At 39.3% G+C, this 14,861-nt stretch overlaps 1 protein-coding gene across 1 annotated transcript; it reads right to left on the bottom strand.

Moving 5' to 3' along the window:
• Window positions 1-397: 397 nt before the first annotated feature.
• uba2 (ubiquitin-like modifier activating enzyme 2) lies at window positions 398-14,387 on the bottom strand. The gene is made up of 17 exons (XM_040133811.1): window positions 14,247-14,387; window positions 12,745-12,828; window positions 12,493-12,563; window positions 12,304-12,368; window positions 12,104-12,204; window positions 11,796-11,917; window positions 11,467-11,534; window positions 11,180-11,301; window positions 9,754-9,853; window positions 9,191-9,342; window positions 8,778-8,871; window positions 8,448-8,560; window positions 6,925-7,080; window positions 6,477-6,573; window positions 3,409-3,514; window positions 3,142-3,284; window positions 398-1,819 (listed from the first exon to the last, which is right to left on the bottom strand). The coding sequence occupies exons 1-17, from the start codon at window positions 14,385-14,387 to the stop codon at window positions 1,605-1,607; spliced, it is 1,950 nt and encodes a 649-aa protein (XP_039989745.1). The 3' UTR covers window positions 398-1,604.
• Between the last annotated feature and the right edge of the window lie 474 nt (window positions 14,388-14,861).

The following is a 14,861-nucleotide window of genomic DNA, read 5'->3' as shown; positions in this document are numbered from 1 at the left end:
CTCAAAAATGTCATACTTGGTATAGAGCTGACCACATGACTGTTAGACTTTAATCCCTGAACACACAAGGTATTTACCAAACATAGAGAAAACGCACTCGTGGCACACTTTGGCAAAAACTCTTATACATGTGTCTTTCTGCATGTAGTTTTAGTGCATTTACTTAAGATCAATTTCTGAACTTTCCGATATTTTCAGTGCTATTGTGTATTGATGTATTACAACAAGATAATATATAATAAACTTATAAACTGCCTATATGCAGAAATCATCCGAGTCCGTTTTTATGGGATGTTTTTGACTTACTTCCCCAATAATCTTTGTAGTGGGATAGATAAGCAATATGTTCATGTACAAAAATGATTGGATTTCCAACACCTACAAACACGAACAGAATGAAACAAGGTGTCTGCATTTGTTGAATTTATTGTCTTCACCAAATTGGTCCAAAAGGCTCTCATAGCCGTTCAAAAGCAGGTCAGATCAGAATGAAATTATGGACACTGACACAGGGGTTATACTGGAGAAGTCAGCAGGTGCTCAACTGCTACTCTCTGTGTGAGTGGTTCTTATGTTATTTAAGAGCATGACTCCACTGCCATCACACAACCCGGTTTAACCCCTGCAGTATGAAACACTATGACAGGGTCTACTTCATATCTGGTTCTGTCTGAACTGTCTTTAACTGTCTTAAAACAAAAAGCAACATCTTTGCTCAAACAGAACTGATCATACTAATAAAAAGCCACTGTAACATGTTTACATTAAACTACTACTAGCCTGGATCTAAGCCACTCGTGCTTAGTTGTAGACTTTGAAGGATATAGTACAGTCATTGCAGTTTCACAGGCCGCCATATTAGCTATACTGTGCTGCTCCCTGGCTGTTAAAGAATCAAAAAAAGTTACTCAAAGAACTGGACACCGTACTTTGGTGGTGGTATGGAGGGCATGATGACGTATTTGCGGCCAAAACATGTTAGTTCTAGAAAAGAGGTAGCAAGCTAACGCCCCATGGCACAACGTGGCCAAACTCCCTGTCTGTGCCTCTGTGCTTTACCGACCCAGTCTCAGACATCTACAGCACCTACAGGCAGGCAGCTAGGCTAGAGTACCATAAGCTGTGGACTCCTGGGTCTATCTGTCTTTTACCATCCCTTCACAACAATTGAGATCAATATTACAACCCAAGAAAATGTTTTGGTTTTAAACCTTTTGTAACCAGACCACAAAGCACAAAACACCCTGAATTGTGTCACATGAGAAATACAGTACGTTTATAAAAGATACAAAAAAAAGCACTTGTTTTTTTTAACCATCAAGAAAAGCAGTTTATAAGGACAAGGAATGGATAAAAAAACAAAACAAAAGAAGTTGCATGTATTTTTCAAAAGTTTTTCAAGTGTAGAATCTTATTTACAGCATCATGTGGAGAGCAGAGGGAATATGAAAGCAGTTGGGGAGGAGGAAATGATGAAAGATAAAGCAGGGCAGTAAATTGTTCTTCATAAAAGAGGTGTTTTATTTAAGCCTACTGTCTTTCTTAGGTCAAAATGACAAGCTTTCAAAGAGTTCTCAGTCCTTCAGGAGACCACAGAGGAGGGGTTAGTCCAGAGCGATGATGTCATCGTCATCATTGTCAGTGGGGGCAGCTGCTGCACTTGCTTTCTCCGTCCGTGGACGTTTGGTGGAGGTCTCGCCAGCTTCTGCGTCTGAGTGCTTCCTCTTGGTGCCGCTGCTCACTGTTGCTGAAGAACGGTTTGACAACCCTTCTTCCTCATCAGACTCAATTATCATGATGTCATTGTCCTCTGCTGGAGCTGAAAGACGGTGGACAACAAGGTTTGCACTCAGATTAAAGACAAGCATATTTGGTCTTACAAAAGACAGGACCACTAAGCTGTAGAATATACAACTCTGACTGCACTTGGAGCCTTATTAAATTAAAAAACAAGCTGGTTCACAGGACAGTTTAGGCAAAAAACCTCACATTAAAATAGGTTGAAATAGGTGAATTCCTAACAAAAGGATGCCAAACTGACATTGTGAGCCAATTTTTTTTTGAGTTGTTAACAATGATAAATGCTACTTATACAAACAAACTGAAATCAAGCCCAGCCAATATCCAACTACAGAGCTACAGTTTCAAACCTCCAGCTCTATAAATGCAGTTTCAGGCAAACCTACACCACCCACTGGGAAGGAAAAATAATACCAGCAATATTTTAAAACTGCATTTGCATAACAACGCAACTGATTCGAAAACAGCCGTGTTTTTAAAAAAAGGGGTGGCCTTGGTGGGGATGTGTTGTTTCAACAAAATACGATCCCAGAAGTCCAATTTGAGTAACAGATCTATGAGTTTAAAAACTTATCATACACTATAACACTGCCCAGTGATTTAAAACACTATATGGAAGGAATTAACAACTCTGAAAATGTATCACTTTATCCTTGAATGGTCACTACAAACCCAGAGTAAACTGAAGAAAAATGGCGTTCATTTTGCAAAGTCATCTAATAGGAATTTGCGCTTGGTCGTATTTGATGATCAAATGCAGCACAAATGCAGATAATGTTTCATTATGCTGTGGCAAAAACTATGCAAAGTTCAATGTTTTTGCTCGACGACACTGTGTGTTTGCTATACTACTGTGGGGCCTCATGAAATGAGATAGGCAGCTGGCGATTTTCATGAAGTGTTATTGTCTTTCTGAACACATTCCTCCTTTTGATGACATGTACAGCCGATCTGCAGGTCTAACCTGCTGCATCTACTTTTCTTTTACATGGGAGAGGTTGCTTAGAACTGGTATAACAATGACTGAACAGCTTTCCCTTGCAGAAAACCTACAGCCTGCTAAACATGATGTAGGTTTGTAAAACAAGTCAGTTAATTTAAGTGTTCCACATCAAAAATCATGTTTATCCCATGATACTTAGGAATCCAGAATCACAACAAAAATAATGAAAGCCAGTAAACACAAACTATAGGCCAATGATACAGTATAGCACATGCTGTGCATTCCTGCCCTTTCCCAGTCTCAATCAATTCACTAACTAGATAATTTAATACATAGACCAAACTAAACTAATCAACAGCACTGTAAAGTAAATCCAAAGTTCTCTCCTTCCTGCTGACCTTTAGAAGAGGTGGAAGGCTGTGCGGAGTCCTTGTTACCATTGGTGATGCTGTTAGCCTCTTCCTGGTTGCTCTGAGGGGGTGGAGCTTTGTCTGGGGCCTCACCTACCACCTCAAATTCCACATCACGCTCTAGTTCCTCACTGCCAATGAAGACAGACAGGCACCAACACATATCATTTTCAGGTTCACTCACTGGAGTGGTATTATTAAAACAAAATATACAGGCACATTCTTGCACAGATCCATATACACACGGGGACATACGTGTGCAGGACGTTAATGAGGAGTGTGTAGTCTTGCAGGAAGTCATCAGCTTGCAGACGGCTGCCGTTTCGGATCCCAAAGTCAGCAAGAAATTTGCTGTTGTTGGCTGGGAAGACAAGATGGGTATTACACACATGCCTAACAAGTATTTGCTTTTAGTACTGTATATGCAGGGACAATGTGTTAATTTATTTCCATTCCCGAACACCTATTTGATACTCAACAAATGCCAAATGTTTTGAAGACAGTAAACCACAATACATTTCCTTATTTTTAATAGCTGATTTTTATATTCATGTAGGTTACATTTTTTTAAATGACCTTAACTCTAGCCCTAAATCTAAAATATACATACAGACAATATATAATTTTATTGTGGTTTCATTAGTCAAAATAGCCTCTGAGCTATGAACAATATTCTCTGATGTGTATCTAATTTATGTTCTGTGTGCTATGACAACATGTTCCAATCAAAAACTGCCTATTTTCTATATCAGAACAGCCGATGTACTGTAGGAATGCAGATGCACACCATTACTTTAATTTTGACACTTGTGCTAACTGCCGGCAATGCATGTTACAACTGCAGTTTTATTTCAACATCTGCTGTTGCTGTATTATTTTACATTTTTAAAAAAAAAGGTAAAATACCAGTAGGTGTACCACCTGGTATCAAGCAACATAGATCAAGAACTTCTTTCCATATAGCCACTTAAAACATTTCATTTTAAACTGCATTTGCATAACGAGGTGACTGATCAAAAACAGCCGTGTTTGAATTTTTCTTTAAAAAAACAAAACAAAACAAGGGATGACATTGGTGGGGACGTGTTGTTTTAGCTATCAGCGAGACAACAAAATACGATCCCAGAATACCAATTTGAGTAATGATCTATAAGTTTAAAAACGTATCATACACTATAACAAAAATGACCCAAATATATAAAATTAATAAAATTAATCGGTGTCTATTTTTTAAATCATTACTTCCATGCTTAATATTTCTTTTGTGATTTTCCCAGCCCCTTACCCCCCATTACTATCTGTTATGATAATTTCTGAATGTTGTAATGATTTTTTAACTGCTTCGTATATTATAATTTATAGAGAACTTTAGTTGTGTGTCTATTTGTATTTTATAATTATTTATGAGCTGTAGGTTTCTCAGGCTCCTAATCTTTTTTTCTTTCTGGGGAAAGATGCAGCAGTGTCTTATCTCAAAGGAAAGCCGTGTTCATGGAGAGAATGTAGAAACTGTTAATGTGTAAGTATGTGTCTGTGCTAAAGGGGGGCAGGTAGCCTGCTTTCTGGGTATAAATACACTGTAATACAGACGTATCATTGACGATTGAATGCTACAGACAGGACCAGACTTGTGGTGTTGTACAGTTCGGTACATAAGTATTTGGACAGTGACATAATTTTCTTTTTTATACCACCACAATCAGTTTGAAATGACGCCATCAAGATGTGATTGAAGTGAAGAATTTCAACTTTAATTCAATTGACTGACTTTCATGGCCAGGTGTGGCTTGTTCCCTCATTATTTCATGACATAAGGGTCTGGAGTTGATTCCAAGTGTTGAATTTGCATTTAGTAGCTGTTCATATGTGTTTCAAAGAGGTGTTGATGCAAATGAAGGAGGCCATCATGGCTGGAAAAAACAAAACAAACCTATCACACAGATTGCAGAAGCTTTAGGAGGGGCCAAATCAACAATTTGGTACATTCATAAAAAGAAGGAATGCACTGGCAAGCTCAGCAACACCTAAAGGCCTGGAAGACCACAGAAGTCAACTAAGGTGGATGATCGCAGAATTCTTTCCTTGGTGAAAAAAAACCCCTTCACAACATCTAGAAAGGTCAAGAACACTCTTGAGGAGGGAGGCATATCATTTTCAAATTCTATAATCAAGAGACACCTTCATGAATGTAAATACAGAGGGTTTACCACAAGGTGCAAACCACCGGTAACTATCAAGAACAGTGATGACAGATTAGACTTTGCCAGAAAACATTAAAAAAAAAAAGCCTGCCCAGTTCTGGAACAAGATTCTTTGGACAGATGAAACAAAGATCAACTTGTACCAGAATGTTGGGAAGAGAAGATCATGGAAAAGGAAAGGAGCAGCTCATGATCCAAAGCATACCACATCATCTGCCATACATGGTGGAGGTACTGTTATGCCAATGGCAGCCAATGGAACTGGGTCAGTGGTGTTTACTGATGACTGCTGATAGAAGCAGCAGGATGAATTCTGAAGTGTATAGGGCTGTACTATCTGCTGAGACTTAGCCATATGCTGCAAAAATAATAGGACGGTGCTTCACAGTGGAGATTGACCCAAAACATACTGCCAAAGCAATCCAAGAGCTTCTCAAGGAAAAGAAAAGGAATATTCTTCAATGGCCAAGTCAGTCACCTGACCTCAATCCAATGGAACATGCTTTTCAGTACTGCAGACAAAGAAGCAGCAACTGAAGGTGGCTGCAGTAAAGGCCTGGCAAAGCATCTCAGAGAGGAAACTCAGCATTTGGTGATGTCCAAGGGTTCCAGACTTCAGGCAGTCATTGACTGCAAAGGATTTTCATCCAAGTATTAAAATAATACTTATATTTAAATTATGTTGTACTTTTGAGACTCTATAGATAGAGTGATTATGTATAAAAATGGCTATAATTCCTAAATGATTAATGCATTAATTCTGTTAAACCCCTTAAATTAGAGCTGAAAGTCTATACTTCACTCACATGTTCATGGCTTCGTTTCAGATCCACTGTGGTGGTGTACAGAGGCAAAATTATGACAGTTGTGACACTGTCCAAATACTTATGTACCTCTGTATACTGTAACTTCTTTCCTCCTATTGGGCAAAACCATTTAACCCAAAAGACATAAATGCTCTTTGTGAATTACTTTTCCTTATGCATTGCTAGTCTTATACAGATAACTCAACAACATTTCTTTTCTTACAGAAAAATTGTAAAAGGGTCAAAATAAACATTTTAAAAAGTTTTAAAAATGTGTTCAATATTTTATTAATTTTTAACTGTACTTTGTCTATACCTTCTGTTTCTCCTTCCTCTGAGGAGATGAGGATGGTCCCTTTTCCATCTTCTATCTGAACATCTGGAGCCACCATGCCGAACCTTTCCTTCAAGATCTGAATATACGTACAAAAAACATCAAATCCCCAACAAGTAAACAAAGCAGTAATGAACATCTCACCCCAACTAGACACCATTTGCATCCACAGCAAAATTTACAATCCAGCAACAGCAACTACCTCCCACCCAACAATTTACTGTATTGTAGTTTATATGGTACATGGAATATAGGCTTTTCTCAGGTTCTCTTGGGCTATACACCATATTTGCTAAGGGGGGGTAGAAATGGACTACCATCGAAGAATGGGAAGAGTGCATCTTTAGGACAAGTTTTCATTGTGAGAGGGGGATGTTTTCTCTTGTGGGTTCAGGTTGTTGTACATGCAAAATACAGCTTATCATATTACCCTGTCCTGCAGAGAGAGGACCATGGTTTTGTGGACGTTGAGCTTAACTGTGACTTCGGGTTTGCTGGCGCAGACATAGCAGTTGGCACTAGGTGGGTCCAGAATGCATGGGACCAGCAGCTTCTTCCTGAGGTTGGGACACTTGTTCAGGAAGATCTAGAGATGAGACAAATAAAGAACAGATTTAATGCAGGAGAATAACAGAGCTGGCAGAGAGGATACTACTCTGAGCCCAGAAATGCTAGTAACATGGTTTGGGGTGTAAACAGGACTCAGACTCACAAACCCTGTTTGCTTATTCTGAAAGAAACCTGGTTACTGTGGCACATGGCAAAATCTTTCACCTTTCATTTTCCATTTTTACACTTTGCAAACACTTATCAACAACATTGCAGCTACTGGTATGGCATGACACTGGGATATTAGAAATCAAAGAAGAGGAGGCAGTTGCCTGATGCACCTTTTATGTTTCTCTGTCAGTTTTTGTTGGATGACATTTTCATTGGAATTTGGTGCCTGTTTCACCAAATGTGCAACAACTCTCGCGTTAATTTTGAAATGTTACACTAAACAAAATTATTGTTATACTTGCAACCCTTACACAAGCATCCAAGAAGTCTGCTGAATCACAATCTTTTGTGACACATGACACTACTACCATCTGTGATTTGCATGTGAAAAATGCTTACGAATTGGTTTTGTGAATTGGACCCCTGGTATGTTACTGGGAATACACATTAAAAGCAAGATGTGAGCAGCACTTATGCATTACTGCACCGTTTAGTCCTTTCGACCCACACAACCCCGACTTCTGTTTGGCCGTCTCTGTCCTCAGAAGCAGCTGTCTGTCAGCAGATCTTGAGGTGCCAAAAACAGTGCGGCCGGCCAAAATGTCTTCACCAGCCTGACTGACAGCAGATATTTATTCAATGAAAATAGTTTTCAAGAAGGCTGAGGATTACACAGGAAGAAATCTGCACTGGTTCTATTTATTAATTTGTTGTTTTATTTTCACTGACTGGGAATCTGGCTACAGTCAAAGCTGATGGTGACTCCGAGATTATTAATCAATCATTACAGATATCGTTGGTAAGTTCACAACATATAAGGGAATTTTGTGCTTTCAACAGCTGCATGTGGAGTTTAAGCTTCACTTACCTGAAGGAACAAAAAAAAGGCCTGACATAAAAAAATGCAGGGTGGCTTGCATTTGAAGTGCGTGCCAGTCACAAACAATTTATTCCTTGCAGTTTAATTGGTCACACAAAACGGTGTGAAATTTTCATGTAAAAAGTAAAATCTGAACAACACCTTAACTGGAGAATAACCAATAATTATGTTATAATTTTCAGAACCCGGAAAATTGGAAACACAAGGCTACATAATGAGAAGCTGAAGGCAGCAGACTTTGAAATACAAATTTTTAAAAAAGCTCAAATTATTGACCTTTGACCAATCTCCAGTTCCTGACAGCTCCTACCTAGTTTAACCAGTTATGGATACTCAATGGCAGCTGAACTAACCATGCGACAGGATTCCAGTTCCCCCGACAGGATCTTGAGCCCCTCCAGAACAATGAGTCCAGCAATGACAGCGTTGGTTGTGGCAATAGCTGGGATGATGTTCCCTGCCATGGCTGGAACAAATCAACAAATACATCTATTAACACTCTCAATTAGAGACATTTATCTGAGATTGTACATGCACTACTGTATAATGGAATTAAGGTCTCACAAACTAATTTAGATAACATACAATATATTCACTAAATAAAACACAGTAAATTAAAAAATGATAGTTGGTTTCCAGTGTAACCAATTTTCTGTTAAAAAGATGTGAGATAGCCAACTTACACTTTACATCAAAGCGGCTCTTCATGTTCATGCTAAAGATGTGCATACGTAGGTTTGCTGATGCAGTAACAAAGTCCATGGCTGGAGGGTCATCCTGACGACGGGAGGAGGCAGTGAAAGCATTAAACTCACATGAGCTATTAAAAACACAGTGCATGCATCTGTGTGTCACTACCATTTCACTATGGTTGTGTATTCCCTAAAAAGAAACCTTAAATTGTCAACAAACTCAGACTTGAAGCTACTTTTCTTTTAAGGCCTTTGAGTTTTTAAAATTAAAAGACAGACCTGCATGTACCTATCAATTTTTTCTGGAAGAATCATTTATTTACCAATATTATTCTTCTCAGATTTTTAAACCAAGTGTGCAAACATTCCCTTCAGCTGTCTATTAGTTTGTGTTTTCGTGTTACCTTGTCCCATACGAGCTCAGCACCATCTCCCTTCTCCTGCAGCTGTGAGCGGAGAGTCTCCACGCTGTGCTGAAACAGCTGGCAGTAACCCCAAACACCCAGAACCTGCTGGTCCTTCAAACCTGAACCTGGAGTCTCTTCCTGAGGACAAACTGGGCCACACAGAAATATGGAAGAACATACTAAAAAACAAATACACACAGCCAAGAGAAACGCATACATTCATGCTAAATTGACATGTGGCTATTATAACCAGTACTATTATTGCCACAAGGCAAAAATGTTAATACTCAAAAGCATGTGAACAGGGGTGCTGCAGTTACTAAGACACACACATGGTGAAAGCAGAGGAGAGGAGAGAAAAGTGACCGTAACTGACAGCAAAATACAGTAGAGACTCTCACATTGAGCAAGTGAACATAAATTAGGTCAATGAGTAACAAAAATTAAAAAAAAAAAAAAATTCCCCTTTGTCTTCTTGTGGGGGCAGGGGGTACAGTTGGGGGGGGTAGGCCAACAAGGCAGCTAAAGTTGTTTCTTACATAAATATTTAAAAGACATACCACTGTTCTCTAGGTGCTGCCAGTCCAGAGGAGTAGGAGCTTTCCTCTTCTTCCACAGCTTGTCCATGGTCAACAGGTACATGATATCATCTTTGAAAAGCTAGAGAGGAAGCCAATTGTAACAACCCTATTATGCTGGTGGTGATGACAATACACTAAAACAGTGCTCCTAAAAGTCAGTTCTGTGTGTTCAAAAAAAAAGGCTACATTAGAAATGCAAAACACGACATTTAAAACCACATGAAACCCTGCCCCTACTGATGAAGTATCCCAAGCTTTTCATAAGAGAAAACATATAACAATACTCTTAAATTTAATTTCAATCTGCATGTTGCTACCATGGATGAGATCAAAACCAGACGTGCAACAGACTCTCACTCCCTACGCGACTAATCCCTTTTATGCTTTGTCTTTCAGTAAGGAAAACTAGTATGCATGTTCTACTACACACATCAGCTTGGGTTGGGCATGTACAGAGTAAGTGAAACGGATGTGTTAAATAAAAAAGGTGGGGCCTTTGCTATATATACAGACACACATACATACACATACATACACACATTATAGAAACTCCAACAAATGTGATTACATGACACGTAAACATAGTTTATACTAAAATCAGTACAACTCTATAAAATCTAATCCAAAAATATTTGGGTTAGAACCAGTCACGAGACATTGTTCACCTGCCACAGGTGATGGTGATGACAGTGACTGAAGCTGTGCAAGAATTTCAAGACATTTAGCTGATTAGCATGTACAGAGCCCAGCAGTCAAAACAAACTGTGGTGCTTCTATTTGAATGTCGAGTTGTAATTTTTACTGTGTGAAATGCCATGTGTTGGGCCCAGGACCTGCCAGTCCTAGGCCTACTCTATAGCTGACATAAGAAACATATATAACAACGTGAAACACAAAGAGCATTCATGTTCTTGCACTGCAAAGCACAATATGCAATCTAAGCTTTCTAACACTTTGCTAACATCTGCCATGTCATCTGTTTGAGGTAGAAAACAAACAAATAAGGATATAAAGGGAAACTACAAATCCTTTTCTGTATAACCAACTTCACTAATGCATTGACAAAATAGCCACATTCTGCACTTGCATTCTTGAACTATATTAAGAACTATTCCATGCTGATTTTGCAACAATTGAGAATGTAGTATATAAACACACATCAGCGGGGGCAATTTTCAAATGCCCTACTTCTGCATCACAACAATTTACTACCCCATGTGCATTAACACTACTGCTTTAACATTAACCACAGGACGGGCCAAAATAAACCGTTCTATGCACATTTATTATGTAAACAGAAAGTCTGTATTCCACACACTTGTGCAAGCATTAGAATGCTGTACATTAGGTAAGTTACAAATCTGCATCCAAAACAGCCCTACAAGTTTGATTGTCTGACTGTTACCTTGTTGAAGAGTTTGACTGGGTCGTATCCGGTAGAGCGGGCCCATTCCTTGGTGGAGATGCGCTTGATGTCCCCGTCCTTTTCTGAGGCTGTGGCACGAGCTGCCGTCTCCTCTGGGTTCCCTGTTTACAAAACAGAAGTTTCACAGAGTATAGGGTGCTTGTGTATTTCTACCTATATCAGTATTATACATCCATTTCTGTCACAAATGGAACTGAAAATAAGAGCTGAAGAAATATAACTCATCAGATATTGTGAAGCAAATGTAATGCCATGAGCTCACTCACATGCAGCCTCTGGGTCAGCTGTGTCAGGTGACACCTCTTGATCTGCATCCTCTTCTCCAAATAGCTGACTGTTGGTAATAGACAGAAAATGCAAAATAACCATTAGAACACAGTGCACTCACCTCAGTTGTTTCTGAAATATCATTATGGTGCTTTCTCATGTTTTAGCACCTTTGCAGCATAATTACATATATTCTACATACGTACTGTTGTTTCAAACCTGTGCAGGGCCAGTCTAGAGACAGTTTACTTACTTTCTAATAAGCCTGTTTACATTGTAGCCCACTTGAACGATGCTAGAATTTAGTTATGATGAGAATGAGCATTACTTGAAGAGATACTTTGCCCACACAATGCAGTGTATGGGCTCAGACGGTGTGTTTCTTATGGTACATCCTGGGAAGGTCTTCTGGGAAGGCTTAGGTTGGCACTCGTAGCACTCTGTCATTCCCTGGGGAAGGAAAAGAGGGTGGATGGGAAGGAATAAAGAAAGGGAAAAAAAAAAAGGATGAGCAAAGATACAAGCTGATATGAGATATTAACTACCCTCCTTCTACCTTGCCTACACATGTGCAAGGAAACAACATGGGATAGTAATTCAGTGGATTTAAGCATAACTAAGAGGTGCATGTCCTACCTTCTTGATGACTGTGACTTGTCCCAGGTAACCAGCTGTGCCACTCTCTATCAGAGGGATATCAGCTGCCAAACACATCCTGTTCACATGGTTACGGGCCGCTACAGAGACAAAAGGTGTTTTATTTTCATCATAATTGAAAGTGTTGGTAGTTAGGAGTAACAAAAAATGTTTAAGTCATCAAGATCAGACAAGGATACCTCTGTTATCCAGAGCATTCATCACAAGCATGAACTTTCTGAAGAACTCCACGTTGTAGTCAGGGCTGTTGGACAAATAAAAAAACTATCACATTCATATTGATCGTTCGGTTCCATGTCAAAAGTACACATAAAATTGATTCAATTCCTTAAATGAGTGAAAGGGACAAGAAAAACGAAAGAACTCACTTCATGATGCTGTCATGGTAGGCAGTAATATTTGCACTGGGACAGAACTGCAAAGCACTCTCCTTTGCCACCTGCAAAACAACAAAAAAATAAGGCAGAAATGCACAAACAGTACACAGAAAATTACTTAGTCTACAACTATGAAATGTTACAGAAAGCACACATATTTCAAGGTGTTTTACATAACAGTGTCAGCTCCAACAAGATTTACAGCAACCGGTGGCAAAGGTCAGTTTCCTGATGTTTACATACCTGTGCTTTAGACTTGCCAACATGCTTCTTCTGAAAGAGGAACTGACGATTTAGGTTGCTGACATCAATTGTGTCCAAGTCAATCTGCCGAAATCAACAGGGTTGTAATGTCAGTCATGTATAAATGTAATGTAGTATATATGAAAGCCAAGTCCAATCAAATTGGTTATTCTTTGTTGTTCAGTCTAATTTTGACAAAAATATCTGTTGATGCACATTATAACAAATAGGGACAATTAAAGGATTTTGGACAAAAGCCTTCTGGTTATCTTAATATTTTCACCAGCTCAGTTGTATTTAAAAGTGCAAGTGGAGTGTAACTCAAAAATTTGTCTCATGCAGACTCATGGCTTTTGTTATGACTAAGGACTGTAAAAACAACTCCCCTTAAAAAAATTAAGGTCACCAGTGTGAAACCTTGGTCAAAACAACCAACAACAGTATTGACAAGACGGAATAATCATCTCATTATATTAATCTACAGAGCTCTACTATTAAGCTCCCAAACTACCTTACCTCTCTTTCGCAGAACTATTTTCAGGTACAATGCCCATTTTTAATAGAGTAAACTACAAACTGCCCTCAAGCTACTGTACTTTCTTTCATTCCCCTTGGAGATTTTAAGCTTTACTATCTGATATTTATTATGATTCTTTTAATAATTCTACTTGCCACTCGATTGTTGGTTGCCTGGCTTGAGATGTGTTCTTGTATTTTTGTTGGGTGGTTGTTTGACTATTAATATTTCTTGTTCCCTCTTTTAAAAATGATATCATAATTTCAATGAGTATATCTGATTAAATTGCGTTATCAGAAATCATAGATACATTTCCTTCTCATTTTTAGTAAAAAGGAACGATGGTGAACATTAATCTGTCACTCGGTTTACAAGCGACCCCTAGAGGTCCCTGAACCCCTGTCTGGGACCCAGTGACAGTCACAGATGCTTTGCTCTAACCATTAGAATGTTGAACCTAGAAAACCCGAACAACCATTACTGTTAACAGTTGTACAAGTGCTGCGCAAACAGACGCAAATTTTGTCCAGCGTTACTATATCTACTGATATTATTAACAGTGTACTGTAATATAATCTCACACAACTAAACAATGGGTTGTCCAAATGAGTCTGTTGGCATTTAGCCATCCAACCGGCTAGCTAGCCGTCACATTACAAATAAGTTGTCTAGCTAACTAAGCCGTATTAATGGCGCCAAATGCACTAGCTCCATTGGTGCGGCAGTGTTAATATTTTTACATCATGTCCGGGCCTGTCCATTTAAATTTGCACTCGGGGACAGAGAGGCAATCAACACCACCACCACCGCGAACACTCGTATGTTTTACTTCTTTGATTGCCACGTCTCAGGAATTAGTCCGAGCCCGCACACCTCCAGACGCAGTGTGTGCAGCACAAAGACCTAGCATGATAGCCAGCTAGCTAACACACACACACACACACACACACACACACACAAACAAACAACCATAAATGTGACGGACCACTTCGATGTTTTTGAAGCCGGTGAGGACGAGGTTCTTCAACAGCTCACAGCCAATCCCTCCCGCTCCCACCACCAGCACCTTGCAGCTGGAAAGGGAGTCAGCCAGCTCTTTTCGGAGGGAACCCACCAGTTGGACCATGTCGATCGGATAGAGACAGAACCAGAGCCTGCAGCACCAAGAGGCTAGCGGCTAGCGTCTTCTCCAACAGACTCGAAGTCCCGCCCATTTCCGGGTCATTCGATTTCTTCTCCTGTAGGATTCCGAGGCGCTTGTTAAGCAATGCGTTGTTTTAGCGCCCTCTTCTTGACGGTGGGAAATTCAACTTGTAGGTTTTAACCTACTTTGGTGGAATTTTCCTCACAGTTTCCCACTAATTGGTCTTCCATCCTTACTCCATTAAGATGTTCACAACTGCTTTGCACTTTAATAGTTTATTTTTTTGTATTTAAATTTTCTTTAAATTTTGTGTTTTTCCTCTATATACAATTTTCGCTGAAAGAAAGTGCTGTATTATTTCTTGTCCATGGTCACCTTTTCCTGTTGCTGCCTTTCAATGCCCAATGTAATTTTTATCTAGATGTTTTTTTCAGTGTTAATAATATCACAGTAATC

The sequence above is a fragment of the Xiphias gladius genome, chromosome 8 (genome assembly GCF_016859285.1).
Source record: "Xiphias gladius isolate SHS-SW01 ecotype Sanya breed wild chromosome 8, ASM1685928v1, whole genome shotgun sequence".
Classification (NCBI taxonomy): domain Eukaryota; kingdom Metazoa; phylum Chordata; class Actinopteri; order Istiophoriformes; family Xiphiidae; genus Xiphias; species Xiphias gladius.
The sequence above is the reverse complement of the archived record's forward strand: the minus strand, read 5'-3'. Positions and strand labels throughout refer to the sequence as shown.